The sequence below is a fragment of the Sceloporus undulatus genome, chromosome 2, assembly GCF_019175285.1.
Source record: "Sceloporus undulatus isolate JIND9_A2432 ecotype Alabama chromosome 2, SceUnd_v1.1, whole genome shotgun sequence".
NCBI classification, from domain to species: domain Eukaryota; kingdom Metazoa; phylum Chordata; class Lepidosauria; order Squamata; family Phrynosomatidae; genus Sceloporus; species Sceloporus undulatus.
In genome coordinates, this window is record NC_056523.1 from 274,953,508 (window position 1) to 274,977,201 (window position 23,694).

Sequence of the window (23,694 nt, forward strand, 5' to 3'; positions counted from 1 at the left end):
TAATAATAATAATAATAATAATAATAATAATAATAATAATAATAATAATAATAATAATAATAATAATAATAATATGTTTTATTTATAAACTGCTATTCCAAATAGATCATAGCGGTGTACAAGAAAATTATATAACAGTACAAGAAAAATCTACAATTAAGATACACTGTATCTTCAGGCTAGCCCCTGATGACGCTGGGCCAGCCTGCTCTCTCCCTCAACGGCCGAAAGATGACAGTTATGGAGGGAGAGCAAGTTTCTGTTAAGTTTCTGTTGAGCATTTTAAAATATACTTTAGACATCCCCCCCCCAAAAAAGGGGGCAAGCAAAGATACCAAGGAAATATGAACACAACAAGATGTGAATGATTTTCAGTGTCTCATTCTCTACAATGCTAGAAATTTAAGGAATAAAGGAAAATTTCCAGGTGGATAGAATTCCTATTAGGAGGTTAGTATCCCTGCCATCCCTGCAGCTACACTTCTTACCAGCAGGCTGGTCTTATGCACTTTACAAAGGCGATAATGCCTCTCAATTCTAGTTGCTGGTGAATACGAATGGAATAATTCTTGCATGCATATGCTGCTTTTCTTGTGGGCTTCTTGTAGTCATCTAGTTGGTCACTGTGGGAACAAAAAGCTGGACTAGACAGCCTTAGGCATGAACCGGCATGTTCTCAGAGAGATACTCTAATTTTTTTTCTTTTTTGAAATACAGGAAGAACATTCTTCGATTCTTGGACGCAGAAAGAGACATCTCAGTGGTCAAAAGCAGCTTCAAGCCAGGAGATGTAATTCACTATGTGTTAGACAGACGTCGTACACTAAACATTTCCCAGGATTTACACAGCCTCCTTCCTGAAGTTTCACCAATGAAGAATCGTCGCTTTAAGACCTGTGCTGTTGTAGGCAATTCTGGCATCCTCTTGGATAGTGGATGTGGAAAAGAGATTGACAACCATGAGTTTGTTATAAGGTGAGTATTCATCTTTTGCTTGGCAAGTTGTCTGGTATTTCAGCAATAATGAACACAAATGCTTTAACTTAGAATGGAGGCTTGGAATTGCTGAGTGATAGATACCCTTCACTGTATGGTGCCCCAAGTTAAATATATTTCAATATGGAAAGAACAGGGCTATCTATATATTGAGGATGAGAAATTTCACAGTTGGAAAATGCCAAGAGATTTGTAATATTAGTTTGTAGGATCTGTGTTTGCTCTTTATGCAGGCACAATCACTCTTCCAGTAGTGAGTTGCCTCCAGAAAATGAGAATGTTTTCATTTTCTGCTTCTCGCCTGTAGTCATAGCAGAAAATTACCACCTTTACTTATTATATATGCACTGTATGGGGTAAAGTTTACAAGAAATGCATTGGGGATTAACTAGATAGCTCCCATTACAGAAATTGGAAGTCACACATCTAAAGCCTTGCATGCCGTACTGAAAATGTATTCTGACTGCATGTGCAAATGTATTTTAGTTTTAATAATTAGTTTGCTTGTCCAAAAACAAAACATTATGCATTGTCAAAGGTCAGAAAGAAATTAAAAGTAGTTGTGGGCACTGTTTAATAGGCTGTCATTGTCTGAATACAAAACAAGTTCAAGTTGAAAATACAGGATATTGGGTGCTATCCAGAACCATTAAAAATAAACAGTCTTACCCATAATTGTAGTGGGTTATTGTTCATGCCCACTAAGCTTGTGCACATTAAATAATAGAATGGATGTAATCCTGCTAAAGATCTACAGCATTTCATTTATTTCAATGTGATTTTCTCAGTTGTACTACTGAAATCAGTGGGACAAAACTAACAGTCCTCAAGATGTTCAATAGGTTATTCAGTATGAAATCCCTGTGAGATTTAGAGAATCTGTGCCCTGTAGTGATTAGGGTCCCAGATTCTAATCACCAATGAGCTGTGAGACTCACTGGGTAACCTTAGATCACTGAAGATTTCCACACCAGCACTTACCATGGGGTAAGTGCTAGTTAAATGCCAGAAAAAAGTCAAGGGAAGTGTGTATTTGTGAAAGTCTGACACACTTCCTAAATGTTAGGGAATCGCTCCTTGCCTCCAGCGTCCCTGAATCGTTTGGGGAGTAGCCATTTCTCATTAACTTTTCCAATGTTGATATCTAGAGCAGGATCCAAATCAGATAATTAAACAATTGGTCTGTGAACACCTAGAAAAAACACGATGTGATTACAAAGAACCAGCATGGATTTTTGTTTTTTCTTTTCTTTTTGGAGTGAGCTAAAAGGTTGTGAGATTAGGAAAATGCTGTAGATGTACTATATTTTAATTTCAGTACTATTTTCAATAAGATTCCTCTGTGATATTTTTGTAAAGAATCTTGTAAAATATTGGGTAGACATTCTGGGTTGTTAGGTGACACTGTAACTGGTTGATGGAGTAAATCCAAAAAGTAATCATCAGTGACTTCTCATCATGTCACAAGTTTCAGACCTGGACCCAGTGTTGTTCAATGTTGTTACATAAATAAATGAAAGACAGGATGCCCCCCAACTTTGCAGATGGCATCAAACTGGGTGGGGTAACTAATAACACAGACGACAGAATCAGATTTTAAGATGATCTCTGCAGGTTGGAAAACTGGCCTCAAACTAACAAAATATATTTTGACAGGTATAAAATTTTACATTTTGACAGGGAAAAAATCAGTTGCATAAATACAGAATGGTTGATGCATGGCTTGAAAGCAATATGTTTGATAATAAACTAGGAGTCTTAGCAGACCACAAATAAACATGAATTAATTAATAGACCAAAAAAAATAGCACAAAACAAAAAGTAAATGCATCAACAGAAGTATATGGTCCAGATCCTGAGAAGTAATTCTGCTTTAGTTAGAACTCACCTGGAGTACTGTATCCAGTTCTGGTAGCACAGTTAAAGAAGGATATCAACAAGCTAGACTATGTCCAAAGGAGGGTGACCATACTGTTAAATAGTATGGAAGCATGGTTGAGAGATCTGGGAATGCTTAGCCTAGTGAACTGAATACTGAGAGATGATTTGATAGCCTTCACAGAGGCTGTCAATAAGAGATGGAGCCAGCTGGTTTCTTCAGCTCCAGAGGATAGAATCTGAACTAAAAGATTCAAACAACAAGAAAGCAGATACCAACTAAACATTAGAAAGAGCCTGATGGTGAGAGCTGTTCAACAGTTGAACAGACAGACTACTTTAGAAGTTTTTTAAACAGAGTTTGAATAGCCACCCGTGCTGTAGCAATGGATTCCTGCATAAGCAGAGGGCTAGAATAGTTTAGCCTTGAGCTTCTTTCTGACACTGAAGTTCTATGATTTTGTGATTTAGATGTGTGGACATCACTTGAGGACAAATAGGAAACCATTTCATTGACTGTTTTGTAAATGAGAAAAAGGAGAAACAAGGCAATCCATACATGTAGTCTGACACTACAAAAATGTATTGCCTTGTTGCTGTTCTGCAGTGGAGGTTTCATTAACCAGCAGTATTAGGTGGTAAAACTTTTATACTGATTCTGCTGTAGTTTTTTGGAAAGACAAATGAGTAGTGGATGCATAATGTGGGTGGGGACGTACGTTTGAATGTGTATCTGTATCTGCTTTCTCCTGAAAAAACTCCTATGTGGCTGAAAAGCATTCACATTCTGATATCTATCTGCATGTCACACATCTACGCAGCATTGCTTTCAATGGCATGTTCATTCATATTCTGTCAGTTACATGTGACTTGACTTGGGTGAGAGAACAGATAGCTTTGGTGGTAGTGGTCATATAATAGGTCATCATCCCAACTCCAATTGCAATCCCAAATGCAAACAGTAATACTGCTTTTCAAAAAGAACAAAGTACAGTGGGCCCTCGGTATCTGTGGAGATCTGTTCCAGCCCCCCCCCCCCCCCGTGGATACCACAATCCGCAGATGCTCAAGTCCCATTGCACAGGCATCCTCCCTCCCTCCCTCCCTGCTTTTACCTGAGTTGGTAGGTGGCTGGCGACAAAGGACATTCTCCGCTGCCACTTCCTCCTGCTCCACCCTCCTCCTCCTCCTCCCACCCAGGTGGGAGGAGGAGGAGGAGGGAGGGAAGAAGAGGGCAAAGGAAGCAGGAAGAGGAAAGAAGAGATGGGAGGAGCAGGAAAAAAGAAGTTGCAGAGGAGGAAGAGGAGGAAAGAAGAGGGCGAAGGAGGCAGGAAGAGGTGGGAGGAGGTGGGAGCAGTGACATTTCTGGAGTTCTTGGGGCCACGTGTGTGTCACTCCAGGCCTTGGGAGGGTCTCTGGGCATGTGGCAAGTGACCGTTTCCACAGCCTATGTGGTTCTTCCCCTGCCTGCACAGCCATTTCCCCATCCTCAGAAGTCCCACCTGGAGGTCCCACCCACACCAGTGTGGGGAAATGGCTGCGGGGGCAGGGGAAGCGTCACATAGGCCATGGAAATGGCCACTTGCCGCCTGCCTGGAGAACCTCACAATGCCTGGAGCAGCACCCACATGGCCCCAGGGAGTGCCTTTGGAAGGACCCCAGGGATGTCACTGCTCCCAACTCCTCCCGCCTCTTCCTGCCTTCTTTGCCCTCTTCTCTCCTTCTCCTCCTCCCGCCTCTTCTTTCCTCTTCCTGCCTCCTTCACCCTCTTCTTCCCGCTCCTTCATCCTCCTCCTCCACAGATTCTTCCTTCCTCCTCTTGTCTCTTCCTTTCTCCTCCTTTGCCGCCCCCCCCCCGCACGGGCTTGCCGTCCGCGGATGCTTAAATCAGCAGATGGCAAGTCCGCATATATGGAGGGCCTACTGTATTGTTTATGTGTGAAACAAGCATTTTATTGAAATGTTTTACATACTATTTTGGGTCAGTGTTACTGTAAAAATACATACCATTTATCTATACAAAGTTTGGCTCAATTGCTTCCTCCCCATGAATGCTATTGTTACTAATATTCAGTGCTAATGTTTGACATTTCTTTACTTAATGGAAGAAAGTTACAGAACTTTTCAAATCAGAAGAATGAATCTCGTCTCCTCTACCCCCCAAAAAAGCATGTGTCAATTTTTCTGTCTAGTAAAAATGACAGTTTGATGCTGCAGTTTTCACTGTCTAATTGTGTTAGGAGTAACACAATTAAATTCTATAAATGTTTTGACCTCTATTTGTTTTTTTAAAGAAATGTTTGTTAAACAACTTTCAGTTCAGCAGGGCTCCCAAAGTGCTACATGATAACATTATTAAAAATGTTCTTTAAAAAGAAGTTAAACCCATTTTTAAAAAAATAATAAAATAAAAAATAAAAATAAATAAACACTCCAAAGTGGAATAGTGCAGTTTTGGCTGTCACCTGTTCTAAGGTTAAAAAGGATGGAGACTGCCAAATTTGTCTTAGGAGGGAATTCCACAACTGTGGTGCTGCTGCAAAGAAAGCTTTTTCTGATATACCTACTAGCGTAGCCTCTTAGGTTGACATGGTACACAGCAGGATCTCTGATTATCTCAAATTCTGGACATGCTCATACGAGAAAAGGTAGTGTTTCTGAAATCCTAGCCTCAATCTGTTTAGGGCTTCGTAGGTCAAAATGAACACCTTGAACTGAGACCAAAAGGTTAAAACAAATGCAGTAAGATAATAAAAAGTAAACATTTTCCATATATACATATCTATATAACTGTCTAGTACTGGAATTAAAAGATGAAATTACTATGACACATGTTTTGTTAATCCATTGACTTTTCTCTGGTTGTCTCACAAGCATAAGAGATTCTTAGGTTTATATCAGTATAAATCTTTTGAAGATGGTGCCTTTTGTTAGAACCACCACCTGTTTCTCTACTGTCTGATCTCATAACTTAGGCTTTACTTTCATGTTACTCTGTTTGGTCATGGAATGTCCCAAGAGATGTTCCTCTTTTATCACTGACCGGCCAGATTCTAGGATTCCATGTACTTGTTCATCCTGTGGAATGAATTTATGATGTGATATGCAGACAGGAGTCATTTCAAGAAGTTATCTTTGGAAATCAATTGTGCAAATGCAATTGTGGTGTCTCTACTCAGTGTCAAAGGCCTAAAACAGACTATCCAAAAGGAGTAGCTTCCAGCTGCTTCAAGACGCATGCCCCCAACAAGGCTGGAAGCTGCTCCAAGGCTGCTCTAAGGCTGCCTGAAACTACTGGCAAAAGGAGTATCAAAAGTCTGATCTTTTCTGGTGGCCTGTTTGAGACTGTAGCGGCGGCCCACTTTCAGAGCAGCTTTCCGGTTGCCACGATCGTGGGTGGAGTGGTCAGAGGCCACACCTTCATGCCTGTCTACTTCCCACAGTCAGATTAGCTAAAGTTGTCATGTGAAATATTAATAGTATAATTCCAGTCAATCCAGCAATGAATTACCAGAGCAATGATAATGAATAGCATTAGATATCCAAGCATATAGCAGTTTCAAATTACCAATGTATGCATTTAATATATGCTATTAAATAAACTGCATTTTCAATTTTTCTTTTTTCTTTTTCGTCTAGACAAGTTAAATATAGCACTCATGTAGAACAAAAATACCCTCAAGCTGTCTTGTTTCTAGTTAATTTTTTTTTTTTTGGAAGCAGTCTGAAATACAAAAGATATGAAATTGAATGTCTCTTTTCTTCTAAAAATGACATGGTCCCACTTAAGTCAGTCCTTTCTATGCTTTGCAATAGGCATTTAGAAATGACTGGATAGTTAAGCTCAAATATTTAGTATTCAGTAGATCAGATGGGTCAAAACCTTACTCAGCCTTCTTGATTAAATACAAGAGAAAAGCTAGAAATTTTAAAGTCCTCATCAAAAGCCAGAGACTTTCAGAAACTTGATATAAAATGAGAAGTGGCAATTCTGAGTAAAGTATTCTTGCTCATCTAGGCCCAAATAAGCTATTGACTTTCTATTGCTCTTCTGGCTTAATGGTGGGAATAGATGCAGGAGGATGTGGAAATGGGTATGGCTGCACAACTGAATTTGGTATTTTTTAAAATAAAAAAATTAAGGAAATAAATATAAAATATGTCACACATAAAGCCAGAAGAAAGGAATTTTATAAGTTCCACTGTACTTTCTGTTTTTGTTTATAATATTAATTAATTAATTAATTAATATACAACTTTGTTGTTGTGTCCCTTCAAGTTGTTTCTACTCTAAGACTCTAAGGTGGAACCTATCATGGTTTTTTTCATGGCACAATTTGCTTTTGCCTTTCTCTGAACACTGAACTCTTAACACTGAGAGAGTGTGACTTTCACAAAGTTACCCAGTGGGTTTCCCACTGCCAGTCTGAGGATTCCATTAAATGGAACCATGGCATTTATTGCACACGGCCATCAAAGCAGCAGAATAATGTGATAACTGCATGTTCGATTTCCCCCCCTCCTGCATGGCATCATCACCATCATGTGGTAGTACCATAGAAGACTGTAGAAAGAGCAAATCTTTTTTACCCACAAGAAAAATCCATTAGTGGCCTCTTTTGCCACTGCTGCATATGATTTGCAGTGCAAAAGTTCATGAGAACTTTCCTTTCAGTTTTGCCTGTTTAATGGGCAAACCTAAAGAAATGAGATCCACCCCCCTTCCAGAGTCCCGTTCTGTCACTGCAGTGCTCCTCTCATGTACACACAGCATCCCCCGCCTCACTCACACACACACACACACACACACACACACACACACACACACACACTTTCCTCCACCTCCCCCATGTCCTTCCCAAAGCTTCCCCCGCTGCCTTCTGGGGGAAGGAGCCACATGGCTTTCTCAGGGGAATGGACCAGAGGAGAGGGAGGGAGAGCAGATGTGAGGAAGGCAGGGCAGTGAGCATTGGAGGCTTACAGGCTCTCTACATCTGGATCAGGACCTACAGTGCAGGAAGTAAGAATGCCATCCTGATTTCTGTAGGCCACAGCATTGCAGCAAAGAGAGTCCAGTGCAATATAATGCTATAATTACCTGGGCAATATAGTGCTATGATTCCATTTTAACTACCATGGGACCTTCCTAGCATTATATTTCGGTAGTGTGAAAGGACCTCCATATACATGGATTCTTTATCCACAGATTTACCATATATACTCTTGTATAAGTTGAAAAATTTAGGTCAAAAAATTGACACCCCCCCCCCCCAAAAAAACCTGGGTTGACTTACACATGGGCCAGTACAGTCATCCCCCGAGCCCATTGCCAGTCAGGCTGCCTCCCAAGGAGTCAACCCAGCTGGGAAGAGGCTGGGTAGGTGATCAATCACCCCCATAGCCTCTTTCCAGTTGGGTTGTCTCCAGTTGGCTTGCCTCAGCTCAGCTGAGAAGAAGTGGGTATACCTTCCCTGAGCCTGTTCCCAGCTGGGCTGCCTTCTTAAGTCTGGCACTCAACTTATCCATAGGTCATATGAAAAACAACAATTTTGGCCCCATATATATGACGTCAACTTATAGCTGAGTATATACAGAAAGCATCCATAGTTTGAAAATACTCAAGAAAATATACATTTCAAAATGGAGGAAAAAATTGGGGGAATGACACCAAATTAGGAAGAATAGCTAATACTCCAGAGGACAGGATCAAAATTCAAAATGACCTGAATAGACTAGAAAGCTGGGCCACAGCTAACAGAATGAACTTCAACAGGGAGAAATGTAAGGTACTGCACTTAGGGCGAAAAAATGAAATGCACACATATAGGATGGAGGACACCTGGCTTAAGGAGACAACATGTGAAAGGGATCTAGGAGTCCAAGTAGACCACAAGTTGAACATGAGTCAACAGTGCGATGCGGCAGTTAACAAGGCCAATGCGATTTTAGGCTGCATCAATAGAAGTATAGTGTCTAGCTCAAGGGAAGTAATAGTGCCACTATATTCTGCTCTGGTCAGGCCCCACCTGGAATATTGTGTCCAGTTCTGGGCGCCACAATTCAAAAAGGACATTGAGAAACTGGAGCGTGTCCAAAGGAGGGCGACTAAAATGGTGAAGGGTCTGGAAACCATGCCCTATGAGGAATGGCTTAGGGAGCTGGGGATGTTTAGCCTGGAGAAAAGAAGGTTAAGAGGTGATATGATAGCTCTGTTTAAATATTTGAAGGGATGTCATATTGAGGAGGGAGCAAGCTTGTTTTCTGCTGCTCCAGAGACTAGGACCCAGAGCAATGGATGCAAGCTGCAGGAAAAGAGATTCCACCTCAACATTAGGAGGAATTTCCTGACAGTAAGGGCTGTTCGACAGTGGAACACATTTCCTAGGAGTGTAGTGGAGTCTCCCTCCTTGGAGGTCTTCAAACGGAGGCTGGATGGCCATCTGTCGGGGATGTTTTGATCTGGATTTCGTGCATGGCAGGGGGCTGGACTGGATGGTCCTTGCAGTCTCTTCCAACTCTATGATTCTATGATTTTGCCATTTTATATAGGGGACATAATTTTGCTATATCATTTTATATAACGGGAGTTGAGCATCAGTGGATTTTGGCATCAATGGTCCTGGAATCAAACCCCAGCAGATACCATGGGCCCACTGTATTTTAAAAGCTTCATCTTCCCCAGCAAGCCAAAATACCTCTGTTTTATTCTTCAGTCTTTTTCAAATTGGCAACAGAAAACATACAGTCCTGATTCAGGCAGGGCTGACAAAATTTAGTTGCTTTCCTGACCAATTTCTCAGCTGTTCCCCTGCCACTTTTCCCCTGCCCATCTCCTCCATTGATTGCTTAATTGAAATGATTTTTTCTCTCATTTATATCAGCCTAATTCAATGGGTGTAAGCAGTTCCCAGCATGAAGAAAGCCATGCTTAATACACTTGAACTTAGGTTTTATAAATAAAGACCTTTTTTTAAAAAAAAAAGTGCTGGCAATCTTAATTCAGCACTAATGTGGTTGAATACATTGAGACTTATAAAAGTTGAGCACTCAAAATACTGGGCCTGGATGGAAAAGCTGTCAATTTGAGGTTTCTCCCACTTTTATTTTTTCTTTAAACTCATGTTGTTTCCATCACAAATATGAGGAACATTTTAATTAAACATATTACTAATAATTTGACTAAGATGGGAAAAAAATCCCTCTCTCATCCCTCCTATGAATGATATCTGTGGTTTCCTAGAGCTCTACTACAGCTCAAATTGCTAGTCAAATCCAAAAGCTCCAACCAAATTTCCTTTACTCTTTTGTGTGTTTCTATTTTCCATGTTCCACATATCATTTGATTCTCAGTCTGGATGTCTCATGGAGATACTGGCCTGAATCCTGTTGGTATTATCAATTAGTGAAGAACCACCAAATTAATTGTTAAATAGTGAGCCAGCACTTTGGTAAATCCTACTGATTCAGTAGGTCAATTCTATTTGGGAATATTAGGCCATTATTTGTATAAACTCTTCATGGTGCATCAGATAGAAAAACTAACTTGCATGTGTGAAGTTGAAGGCTTTCATGTCCGGCATCCATAGTTTTTTGTGGTTTTTTTGGGCTATGTGGCCATGTCCTAGAAGAGTTTCTTCCTGACGTTTCACCAGCATCTGTGGCTGGCATTTTCAGAGAATGTTTGCCTGGAACTTGCATGTGAGAACTTGTTTGCACATTGACACCAGACAGAAAACCTTCCAGGAGTCCTTGACTTGGGAAAAAAAGTATACATACTCCACATTCTACTTCAGAATTCAGTACAGGAAATTTAGAAGCAATGGCATTGGTAAAGATCTGGAAGGATGAATGCCATTATTTTTCACAGTGTTATTTTGGCTTCCTGTTATTCAAATGGAAAACTAACCTTTTGAATCTGCCATGGAAAAGGTCATTCAAGTCTCTGAAGGCTCTTTATATACAAAAATTGAAAAGAAGTCATTCACAATAGAAGGCAACAAATGTATGATCATATGTTTGGAATGGAATCTTGTGGACTGACATTTTCCACAGTTGACCAGCTTTCCCCAACCTGCTACCATCCAGATGTGTGAGATTATAGCTCTCATCATATTCAGCCAAGCTTGGGAAAGCTGCATTAGACTATCTGAAAAGAGCAGTGTAGTTAGCAATATAGATTCCGGATATATTAGTCTTATTCTTCCTGCTGTCAGTGTTTGGATAGCCGTGTGTATTTCCTCACTTAATTCTCTATGTGGCAAGTCAGCTCTGCTGCATTTTGGAACCCTCCTGCTTATGCCTCAGGGAAGCCGTTGCCATCTGCCCCCAAATACTTGCCCTGACAGTACAACTGTTTGACAGAGTTTTGAGATGAATTACAGCCATCTGAAACTTTCCTTTGACCTGGTTCAATTTGCTCTTCACATAGTGGAACAATTCTTACTGCCCCGGGCAGGTTTTTAATCTTGCCTGGAGGCCAGAATAGGTGAGGCTTTCACTCCCAGGAGGCTAGAAAGGTTGATGGTGAGCTTTTTATACATGGGTGAAACTACCTACCCTGCTTTCTCTTTCCCCCTGAAATTTACATATATTCCTTTTTGCTTATTTTTTCATGACCTTACCAACTCCTGGCTCGATGTGCACCTTCTCCAAAGGAAGCAGTCTGAGAGCTATGTTTAAACATCATTCATGCAACTAGGAACTGAGAATGTGAGTTCTTTCTTAATTTTTCCTTTTTCCTTTTTCCTTTTCTTTCTTTTTTTGGCCAATTAATTCTAACATGCCGCTGCTGCTATATTAGCAAAGCAACTCTGTCTCAAGGGGCCATAAATAAGACTGTTAAAAAGAGTAAAAAATCACTTCCCCATGTTAACCCAAATGCATTTCTGCACAGATGAGCAGCATTGTGTCCTTAGCTTACATACCACCTGCTTGGATATGTATGGATTTTCAAGTGCAATGTTAGTTATACCAAACAAACAAGCAAGCAAACAAACAAGCAAACAAAAAACAGGTAGGGATGACTAAAAAGAGCACTCAGATCTATCCTTTACTTTTCTTTTTCAGAGCAGTTTTTCTGGTATCTCAAAATGTCTACATTTTGAACTTCCTGTTTCAAACTTAGAACATGCTGTTTCCTGCATTTATTCCTTGTTGACAGATGCATGAAAATGTTACATTTCCATTTGTATCCTAACTCTTTTCATTCTTAAATCTGCCAACAAAAATAAAATGCCATAGGAAGATTGTCACTTAGATGTCATCAGGACTTGTAAAACTCACAGAGCTCTTAGTGCTGTAGAATGATAGTTTGGACCTCTTTGTTCCAGAGTTGTTACTTCTGCAATAATGTTATTACTTCTGCAATGATGAAGAATTCAGTTCTTCATTTTTGGCAGTGAAAAAGGATGTGGTTTTGTTCTGGCTACTGAATTCACATGCAAGTATTACTTTGTACATTAAAAAAAAGTTGTACAGTACTTCCTACTCAGAACACAACAGAACTTCCAGTTTCCTCTTTGTCAGCATATAATACATCAACAGCTGAAAGTTGAAGAAGTTTTGTTCCTTTTCTTTTTCAGGCAGAGGAACAATAGGCAGCTCTTGTTAGCCACGTATAATCCATTTTGTGTTGTTAAAGCTATACATGCCTTCTCCCCTTCCCATTGGTGTGAGGCACAAAGATGGAAAATATGCAGCCCTCCAGATGTTGCTAGACTACAGCTCCAAGCATTCTTTGCCTTTAACTATGATGGCTTGAGGTGCTAGAAGTTATATTCCAACAACATTTGGATGGGCAATTCCTACCTGTGGTATAGAAGAGATTGTAATGTGGCTTTGATAGCCTTTTGGCTGAAGAGTGGAGTATTCATACTCTAAATAAATAAATAAATATGCCATGATTATACATTGAGACATAACATGAGTTTGGAAACAACAAGTTATTTGTGCTGTTCCCCAGTTTTCTGGCCTGGCAATAAAAACACCAGGCAGTTTAGCTGTCACATCCCCTGCCTGGATCACCTGCCCTCTATATTGCATGTCAGTGGAGGCATGTTGGCTTCCATGTAATTCAGAACCCTTGTAGTTTGTAAGCTGTAAAGGGAGTCTACGTGGGTACTGCCATCTTCTGCTGCAAATCTTTGGCATCCAGTACAAGGAGGGCAGTAAGACCAGGCACAGGCATGCTACAGTGGTACCCCGGGATACGAATTGACCGCGTTACGAAATTTCCGGGATACGAAAAAGTTAGATTGGAAAAAACTGTTCCGGGATACGAAGGTTTTTTCGGGTTACGAAATTTTTTTCGGCGCGAAATTCAAACGCGACCGCTAGCCGCACTTCGGAAAAGCCTTTTTCGGCTTGCGAAATGCATCGGGTTACGAACGCCGCGGCGGAACGAATTAATTTCGTAACCCGAGGTAGCACTGTATATAGAAAAGGAGAGTAGCCAGGATATCTACCACACAGTTCTTTTTCCAACACCTTAATAGGGCTTATGTCAGATCCCCATGCTTCATAGTGGTTGAGTTATAGTCTTCTCCCTAACTAGCACATTTGGAGCATATGATTGTACCTTAAATGTCAAGGAGAATAGTTCACACGTAACCTTCATTTCATTTCATGGAGTAATATTTCATCTATACCCCCACTCCCATCCCTGTACAGCCTGATAGACTCAGATTGATTTATCACCTCATGAACTATACCTAGGTAATAGTTTCAGGAATTATGCTGTTAAAATCTGCAAAAAGTTCCCATTTTGAACTTTGTTGTTGTTAGTTATCTTCATGTTGACTCCAATTTATAGCAATCCTGTTCTTAGCAAGATTTATTCAGAGGAAGCTTTCCATTGTGACCTTTTGAGGATGAAAGAGGTGGAGTTACTGAAGTCACCCAGAGGTTTCCATGGCTGAACAGACGATTTGAACCCTGGTCTCCTGGACACCTGCTCCAACATTCTTAAACTGCTAAATCACACAGACTCCATTCTGAAATACCATGGCTTAAATTGCAAAATTGTTTGCTACCATTGTTTCCTGGTCACTCACTAATTATATTCAGATCCTTCCATAAAGATATTAATGTGATTTTCTGTATAGAGGGAATCAATTGTTCTACAGTCTTCCATGTGATGTGATGAATCTCTGATAACTGTTGTTGTTATGCATATTTATAGTCGCACACCTGTTTTCTGGAGTCAGTACACAGTATGGAGTGTGACGATGCTTTCAGATATGTGCTAATATCAGTTCATTAAAGAACAATGGACCATGTTGCGAGAGAGAGAGAGAGCATTTGTTGGATGATAGCATACGCTGGTGAGGGTTTAAAGAAAAGCTTCTAGTAGACAGTAATCAAAACAAACTTCCATCCTCCATTTATTTTCTCAGAGAGGCACTGCATTAAAATAATCTCGAAAAGATAATAACTTTAGTATTACTTATTATTGTCTAGCACCCTGTTGTTAGTCCGAAACAGTACACCTGTTTGATCAGTTGTTGAATGGTGAATCAACACATAGGTAATCCTACTGAATTAATAATGTGTCTAGTCTCATCAGTACTATCAACAAGATTTAGCCATTAATTGTTACTTATTTTTATTTGAAATTAATATCTATTTTGGGTGTTGGACTCCAGCTCTGGAGATTAGTTTTTGATTCCCTGCTCAGCCGTGAAAAACCACTGAGTGACCTTGGGCAAATCAAACACTCAGTGCCCCAGAAAACCCTGTGATAGATTCGCCTTAAGTCGAAATGACTTATAGGGGCAAAAGAATAACTATTATTTTGGAGTTCACCTGTGACATTCTGACGGAGGATGCATGAATCTGTCAGTTTCAATTTATAACACATTGCATTTTTAAAATTCAAAATTGTCTTCATCATACCGTATTTATGAATAACATTTGCTAATCTTGGCAAATTCTTATCAAAAGCAGTCCAGAATAAATTCTCATCCACCTGCACTTGGGAAATCCATTTGATAGAGTGTGAAGGATATCATGTTGTATATACTGTACATGCCTCCCCTGCAGCTATTAAAGACAGCATAGAGACATGGCCAAACGCACTAGGATTTACAGGCAGAAGTAAGCAGTTATAGCCATCTGCCAGGATGGATAAATCTGTCAGCTTTGATTTCTCCCACATTGTTTTAAAAAATTCTCAAGTCCTGTCCATCAGATTCAGAAAGAAATGTGTGAAATTTGGAAATTTTAAATGTTTTATCTCCCCCTCAAAAGAACCCTAGAATTTTTCTTATTAAAAAGGTGAAACAAAATTTTTGCTAATTCCTAGTTCTGATACTTATGCTATTCTTCATCGTGCAGGTGTGGTTTATGGTTTCATTGTTCCCTATCTACGTAGTAAACAGATTAAAGATGGGTGTTTATTTTACTATTTTGTCCTGGTTTGTGAGGATAATTAATTCACATAGTTTTTATCCCTACTGTAGGAGAAAACAAACATTTCTGTGCAGTTTTCATGTGGTATTCATATACTGTTAAGTATTTGGGGAAACTATTTTGCACAAAAATACCCTAATTTTCTGCATGGAAATCATAGTTATTTGATGTGAAAATAGTTTTTGCATGACAGTCATGTTTTTGTGTAAGTAAAAAGTCAGTTTTTTCATATATAAACAACATCCAGGAAAACTTGTTGGTTTTTTTTTTGTGCAAAATTAGGATTTTTATTCAAATACATTACTCCTACCTACAAAAAAACAAAACAAAAAAAATCCACATGTTTTCAGGAAGCCCTATTTTTCTGTAATGGTGTGTTTTTCACACAAAACAACACAAAACTGTTTCCAGAAATACATGTGGGGGATTTTGTAAAAAAAAAAATCATGGCTGAGTTTCCTGGGTGTTAGATATATACTGTTACAGTTGGTCTTCCTTATAGGCGGGCTTGCCTTCTGCAGCTTTGAGCTCATGCAGAAGGCAAGCCCAGGCAGAAATAACGCAGCGCATACTCACGCTGCATGCCCCGTGCACTGCCATGAGCACGTGCCCCATTATTTCCTATGGGGCTTGAGCATATGCTCTTTTCCCCATATGTGGGGGGGGGGGGGGGGTCCAGAACGGATCACCAGCATATGGGGAGGGCAGACTGTACTGGTTTATCATGTTGTCATAGTCTGCCCATCTGTGAGCTTGTTGGGATGAATGTGAATGTGTTCTAACAAAAGGAGAGTGCCTGACTGTAGGATCAGTTAAAACTGGTGTATGGTGACACAAGTGCTAGACTAAAACACTGGCTGGTGGTTAGATTAGATGACTATTGTAGTAACTTTCAGCTCTATGATCCTATAATACACCCATTATTCACAAGACAAGAAAACAAGTAGTGAACATAGGTGCTTATGTACATATGTTGTCAGCAACCAGACTTCATAAAAGTTGTTGTTGTTAAATTAGTTGTGTGGTTAAAAAAAGATCTGGGGCAGGGGAGAGCTAGATCTGGAACATAAGGTGCCAGCCATCCTGAGTACCATCATTGGGGAAAAGGCAGGACATAAATTAATAAAATAAATGATTCTGATGATTATGTGTAGGTGGCCTTTAATTCGTAATCTCACTCATGAATTCTTAACCTCAACTCTTGCCATTTAAGTTCCAACCATCTGTGTTTGAAGGGAGGATTTTTGGTCACAGACATAGCAGGGGGAAAGTGACTAAAGTCCCCTATTCCATAGTCCTAAATTGGCTTACCTTTATCTTGTGCCTACTAAATGTATTTTAAAAAGTCATGTAAAAGCTAATGACATGGAAAAAGTTATATCTAGTTTGTTCCTAAGAAGAAAGTGATTTCTGCAGATTATTGTGCATGCATTTGGCTTGGGCTGCATCTGCACTGCAGAAATAATGTAGTTTAACACCTCTTTAACTGCCATGGTGCAAGGCTATAGAATAATTTGGTGCCAGAGCAAACTACAAATCCCAGGATTCCATAGGATTGAGCCGTCACAATTAAAGTGGTGTCAAACTGCATTATTTCTGCAGTGCAGGTGCAGCCTCAGTTCCGTGGCAGTTATTCCTGGATAATTGTATATAGGATTACAGTCCATAGTCAAGCTTACCTCAGTATGTAAGACTTGTTCTCAGTGAATAAGTTTCAAGATGGAGTTAGATATATCTTCCTAGTTAAATACATTTAATTCTATTCAGATAATTTTGTTTGTCATCCCAAGGGGAAGTTGTTGAAAACTGGATAGGGATGACTGAATTTCTGATAAATTTTCAGACAGTGAGATTTAATAAAGTACATGCCATATTTAGAAACTGTGTGTAGTAGCTTGTTTTCTTGAAAATGCAATAAGGAGTATACAATGTAACATTTTTAAAAAATCAACAACAAAAACCTTACGCAACACATTTTAGTTTTCTGCAGAAACTACAGTTGCCCTCCCTCCTTTCTCACGGATGCGAGATCCTCAGTCTTGAATATTCATGGAGGGGCAACCTCCATTATTTTCAATGGCAGCGTCCCCACAGCGCACACCCATATGCACTCGTGGGCACACGCTCCTTTCAAGCCTAAGGAACCTGACTATCTGTGAGTCTCCATTTTTACAGGGGGCTCCAGAATGGATCCCCTGTGAAAATGGAGGGCCAACTGTAGTTTGTTGTCATCGTCGCTGTGTGCTTTCAAGACATTTCTGACTTATGGTGACCCTGAAGTTAACTTTACGTTGTCTTGGCAAGGTTTGTTCCTCCCTCTGAGACTGAAAGAGTGTAACTTGCCCAAGATCACCTAGTGGGTTTCCATGGCTGAGCAGGGATTCAAAGCCTGGTCTCCAGAATGAATGCTTGAAAGACTGCACCACACTGGCTCTCTGTGTAGCTCGATTTGTTCTTGCTTTGAATCTTAAGAAAAAATTTTAATCTTAAGAAAGATCTTAAGCTTAATTTTGTTCATGCTGTTGTGTCAGGCATTCCACAGCTATTTGGTCTGTCAGCAGCAATTCCTAGAATCCTGTGGGAGAACATTATATTAGTATCCTGCCATGATAAAACCAAAAAGTGTTATTCTCAACTCAGGAGACTCTTTGACACAAGGCATTGTTTTTTCCTCCCAAGAAAAAACAAAATCAGCCAAAATCCTTGTGCTGGCTTCTGAACTGTTAAGAAAGGCTAAGTCTCTAACCTTGGAAACCTTCTTGTTACCAATGAAACTTGTAAAAAAGTTGCCTTTATTTTCGGAGTGGGTGAACTGGAGAATGAACTCTTGAAACTGGTGGCCAATTTCCAGCTTATCTTTATTTTTAAGAACTGATCTGGTGTCTCCAGTTTTAAAATTGATTTCTCTGCTACTACTTGAGATTGAAGTACTGTACAGTCAGGCACTTCATTGGGTAGCAACTGCCTGATGTGAAAAAAGAGTGAAACAAAAGCACCCTCATAAGACACCTTATCAGGTTCTGAAACCTATGTAGAGATTTCCTGGGAGAAGTACTAAAAGATCTAGGAGTGATGAGAATAGTTGACTTATGAGACTAGCTGAATTTCAACCTTTTAAAGATGGTTTATATCTACATTTAAAGATTGGCCTACATCTTTGTAAACTGACAGAAAATAATAGCTTTCATGGGGCTATTTGCACCTGATTATATTTAGCTGGTCCTCAGCATCTTCAGAAAATATTACCCATGTGTATCATAGGAATTTTATAACGGATGCAGAATAGAATCAGTTTTGAACAGCCAAGCAATTTGGGTGGGGGGGGGGTTATGTGTGCCTGTAATTCAGAAATTACAGTAGTTTCATATTCTCGTAATTGTTGTTTGCAAATAAAATTATAACCTGATGGGAGAAGCAGAGATCAGGCATCAAAATGTACTAGAGAAGAAATACAAAGGTTTTGCCAATGTGGAACAATATTTTTATTCTCACACTATAATTTGGCTTGGCCATTTGCTGACCTGTCATCAAAATCCTTAAGAACATGAAATTCAGATTTTTAAAAGGCAACAATCTAATACTCAAAGCATCAGAAGACTGCTTGTATACTGTATTTTAGGGTACAAGCAAAAGTAAACAAAGAGCCCCAATACGTGTAATAAAAAATGGACTTTGGCCAGCTATCAGTAATCAGGACATAAAAAGTGAAATGGGTCCCTACTAGGTCATAAGTTATAAAATGTTGAGGACAATATTAGAAGAGCCCTGTCCTGAGTGCCTGTCATACTTTAGACAGTAATGCTATGTCGAGCAAATTTAATATCTGAGTAGGATCATTTGTATGAATGAACAGATATTTATTGATTTCTAGTTGACAGTGAATCTGGCAGAAGTTGGTTTGAAAATTATTTGTGAATACCATACTATACTTGATTAACAGATTGTATTCTATAACTGTAGAAACTTTCCATGGGAGAGGTAAATTGCAGACATGTTCACAAAGAGTATTTGACATTTGTATATTTATGAGGGTAGACTTCATAGAATTCATTATAAAAGTGTTCTGTGTTTCAGCTTTATGGACACTAATGAAAATCGCCAAAGCTCTATGCAGAATCAAAACATATAGTACATGATTGTATGACCCTATATTTTCTAGAGCTGGCTATCTGGTTGCTCAAGCTAGTTTTGGTTGATGAAGCAAATATTGGCTAAAGTTCATTTTTTAAAAAGACATTGACATGATTTGAACAGCAACATAAAGAAACTTTGGCCATTAAAACATTGATATTTATAGCAAACTTGGTACTTGGGAACAATTGGAGTGAGTTTACACCCTTTGTATACACATTCAATTAATATGTGAAGAAAATCATATGGGATACCTCTATCTGCTGGCATCACTTCTCATTTCTACCATGGCTGGCTGCCACTACTCGTCTCACCTGACAAACATCCACTTTATGTTTATCAGGAGTTCTCATGCATAGAAGTACAGCATAGGAATTCTGGCTACTGCAGACCCATCAGGCAATCTCTTATTATTGCAGAGTAAATATGAACTGCCAAATATGCAACAGCAATCTAGACGTCATGGATCATTAGACAATATTTAGCCATGATCAAATAAAAAACAGTCTGTCAGTGCTGCACCAAGGTTTGAAATTTTAATCACAGAATGATTACTTTTCTCATGACATCATATTTACATGTTTATCCACATAGCAGTTGTGTGTGTGTGCGTGCAGTGGTGCACCAGGACATTGTCTTTTAGCTTAGAACCTGATCATAATGAAACATTCTTTGGAAATCAGTTCCATTCATTGAAGTGGCTAAGCAGTGTGCTTTGTTTCAGTAGCCCATTCATTGAATATGTAAACTGATTTTAGAGTATACACTTATGTAGGATGTGCTGGTCATTTCAGATTTAAGATGCTTCTGGATTCCACCCAATATATTTTAGATTGTTCGGAATACTTATATCCAACACAGTGCTAAGCCATAGAGGATGTCATGGCTATTTTTGTTCACCTACATTAAAACAGCCTTGCTAGTTCATTTTCAGTCTTTATTTCATGCACACCTTTTTATCTGAGTTAATGTTTCATATTTATTTTTATTTTTTCCATTAATCTCTTCCTCTTCAGGTGCAATCTAGCTCCTGTGGTGGAGTTTGCTGCCGATGTGGGAACTAAATCAGATTTTATTACCATGAACCCATCAGTTGTACAAAGAGCATTTGGAGGCTTTCGGAATGAGAGTGACAGAGAAAAATTTGTGCATAGACTATCCATGCTGAATGACAGTGTCCTTTGGATCCCTGCTTTCATGGTCAAAGGCGGAGAGAAGCATGTGGAGTGGGTTAATGCATTAATCCTTAAGAATAAATTGAAAGTGCGAACTGCCTATCCATCACTGAGACTTATTCATGCTGTCAGAGGGTAAGTGTCTGGAAAAGACTGGTCTGTCCTTGGCACAATAGAACTCATAACTAAAATTTCCACTTGACAGAAAGAATAGCTCTAAAAGGTTTATGATAATTCCATTCTAGTCATAATGGATTATACTTTTGATAAAGCCACGCTTGTTTGGTAGAAAATGTTTCCCACTCTTTTAGACCATTCAGAGGCAAAAACTGGGAATGATTTAATTTTCTGACCCTTTCTTTCCTCTCTGTGTGAACAGAGAGGATGTGCATCTTTATGAGAAATTATTTGAAATTTTCCAAATTAGAGCAAAAATATCTAGTCCAAACTAGACCTAATATTAAGTATGCTTCACTTAACTCTGAATTTAAATTTTAATTCTGTCCTCAAAGACAGTTGTTGTTGTTGTTTCAAACTCTTCTTTTTGTGCTGAAAGAAGCTTTTTGATGCCTGTGTTCTATCCCTGAACTTCCAGAAAACCTGATTATTTTGATTTAGCAGTATGAACATACTATACACTAATTATCTTTTCTGAGTTATTTATCCCTCATTCGTCTTGTACCTTTTTTTTATCCTTTAAAATGTTTAGAAAATGTGGACAGAGGGAAAGTGCCTATTCAGATTGTGTTGCACCTTGCTGCTTTTTGAGGTGTTAAATCACATCTGTCTCCTATTGCCCTACTTCTTCTGTTTTGGCATTGAGAATCACACTAGTTACTTTGTCATATACATTTGATTTCTTTGATGTATTCAGTCTTCCTAGAGATTATCCTTATCTACTGTTCTATTACATTGATGTCCTGTTTTCTTTATTCGATTTTTGAAGTAACTGTTGTTATAGCATACTAGTTTCTAGAATCTGCAAATTTTGCAAAAGATACACATTCTCAAGCTTTGCTTGTTTTTTAAGTGGGATATTCCTGAATGATCTGAAGATGCTTTATAACATTAGCATATTCTTTTAATGCACAGACAGTGAGTTACAGTAGACCCAATGTTAGTCCTGCATGGAGTAAACCCATTGAAGTCAAAGTGATTTACATTAATTGTGAGTAATAAGCCTCTTTTATTACAGTGGGTTTACTCTAGGTAGGACTGATATTGGATTTAGTCTTGTATTTATGTCTTCTTCAAATTAAACTACTTACATTTTTTATATTTACTCATCCATTAAAAGTTTGAATTTTGTTGATCTTAAATAGATCAGCTTTATAACCTCATTATAGAGTCGACTGATCTGATTAATACAGTTCACCTATTTCTCTTATTTCATTATTGAGCGCTAGAGCAAAAGATATTGAAAGGTTTTTGTTTGTTTGTTTTCCCACCATAATGTGAGAATACAAGAGTTACTGTGCATTTTATTTTTTTTCCATTTGAGCAAATTTCGGTCAATTATAGAGGTGTTTTGAGTACAAAATTGATTGGTGTTGTCCCAAAGCCATGCTTTTGGACATTAGGGACTCTTACTAGGGGAAAAAAAGAATCATCTAAAAATGGAGAATAGTTGTTCATGGAAGCTTTCAATGGGCATGCAGATCATGCTATCTTCTCACAATACCTTAAAGAATTAGAAGTATAATTCAGGTATCCAATTTTAAACATTTTGGATTGTTCCACAGCAGTTTCTTCTTAACGTTGTCTTGGTCCTTTACATTTCACTTTCACCATCTTATTTGTGCATAGAAAAAGGATGTCATACCACATAGGTCCTTTTGCTCTCTAGCATCTGGACATTTATCAGTGAAACTTGACATCTCTGAGTAGATGCAATTGACTTTCCTAGCTTTGTTGATTGCTCCTTTAAAGGGAATGAGGTTACAGGTAGAGAGTTGGCAACTTTTTTTCTCAGGGCTCCTGTACTTTGAACAACTGTGTGAAAAGGGGAAATATAACAGTTAAGGGGTTTTCCCCTTCCCTAGTACAATTGCACAGATGGACAAAAATTTTGCTTGAGTTTTGCATATTGTGCAGCTGTTTGTGTCTTCAGAATTTAATTCTTTCAACACACCAGACAATATTTCTGCTTAACATCAGGATTAGAAATTGACAGTCTCAAACAAAAAACTCTATTCATTGCTGTAAACAAATCGAGTCCTTGAGAGAACATTCACTCATGGTTTGGAAGATGAAACCGTGTCTGTTGATGGTAGCTTTAAAGCATATTTGAATTTAACTGTAGAAGTTATCACACTGGAAGGCTTCTATCCTCCTCTCGTGATTAATTCTAATTAAACATCCAAACAGTGCGAGGGCTTCACACCCCACACTTTTCTCCTGTCCTTCTCCCATCAGTAAATCATAATTGCCAGCCTTCCCATGTCATAATCTTTTTACCAGCATACCTGTCCCATCAGTAAAGTATCATAGAGCCATTTAGCAATAACAAGATCTTACGTTATTGCCAAATGGCAGCTCCATGATGCTTTACTGAAGGGACAAATGCACTGGTTGCAATTTACTGATGGGAGATGGACGGGAGAATAGTGTGGGTGTGAACCCCGATCATGCTATTTGGATGCTTTAAATTCAAAATAATCACAGGAGGAGGGTGGAAGCTTATTGAATTATGTTTTGAGGGAACCAGTATTCCAGTCTGTGCTTGGGCTCTTATGTACTACAGTCGGCCCTTCTTATACACGGATTTTTTATACACGGATTCAAGCATACACGGTTTGAAAATGTTCCAAAAAAGTATAAATTTACCTTGATTTTCCATTTTTTATAAGGGACACCATTTTGCTGTGTCATTATATTTAATGAGACTTGAGCATACACGGATTTTGTTATACACGGGGGATCTTGGAACCAAACCACAGCGTATAACAAGGGTCCACTGTACGTCCAGTTTCCATTGTTGTTGTTGTTGTTGTTGTTGTTGCTTGCTTCATCTTATGATGACCTATGAATAAGAGACCTCCAAGAGTCATCAACTGCCCTCCTGAAATCTTGCAAGCTCATGGCTGTGGCTTCTCTGATTGAACCA

At 39.0% G+C, this 23,694-nt stretch overlaps 1 protein-coding gene across 2 annotated transcripts in view; it reads left to right on the plus strand.

Annotated features, from left to right (window-relative positions):
- The window catches only part of ST8SIA4 (ST8 alpha-N-acetyl-neuraminide alpha-2,8-sialyltransferase 4), a 107,457-nt gene that overhangs the window by 38,743 nt on the left and 45,020 nt on the right, over positions 1-23,694 (plus strand). For both annotated transcript variants that reach the window (XM_042455824.1, XM_042455826.1), the window contains exons 3-4: positions 718-975; positions 20,430-20,723. In XM_042455824.1, the coding sequence (XP_042311758.1) occupies positions 718-975; positions 20,430-20,723 (552 nt within the window). The remainder of the gene's footprint in view (positions 1-717; positions 976-20,429; positions 20,724-23,694) is intronic.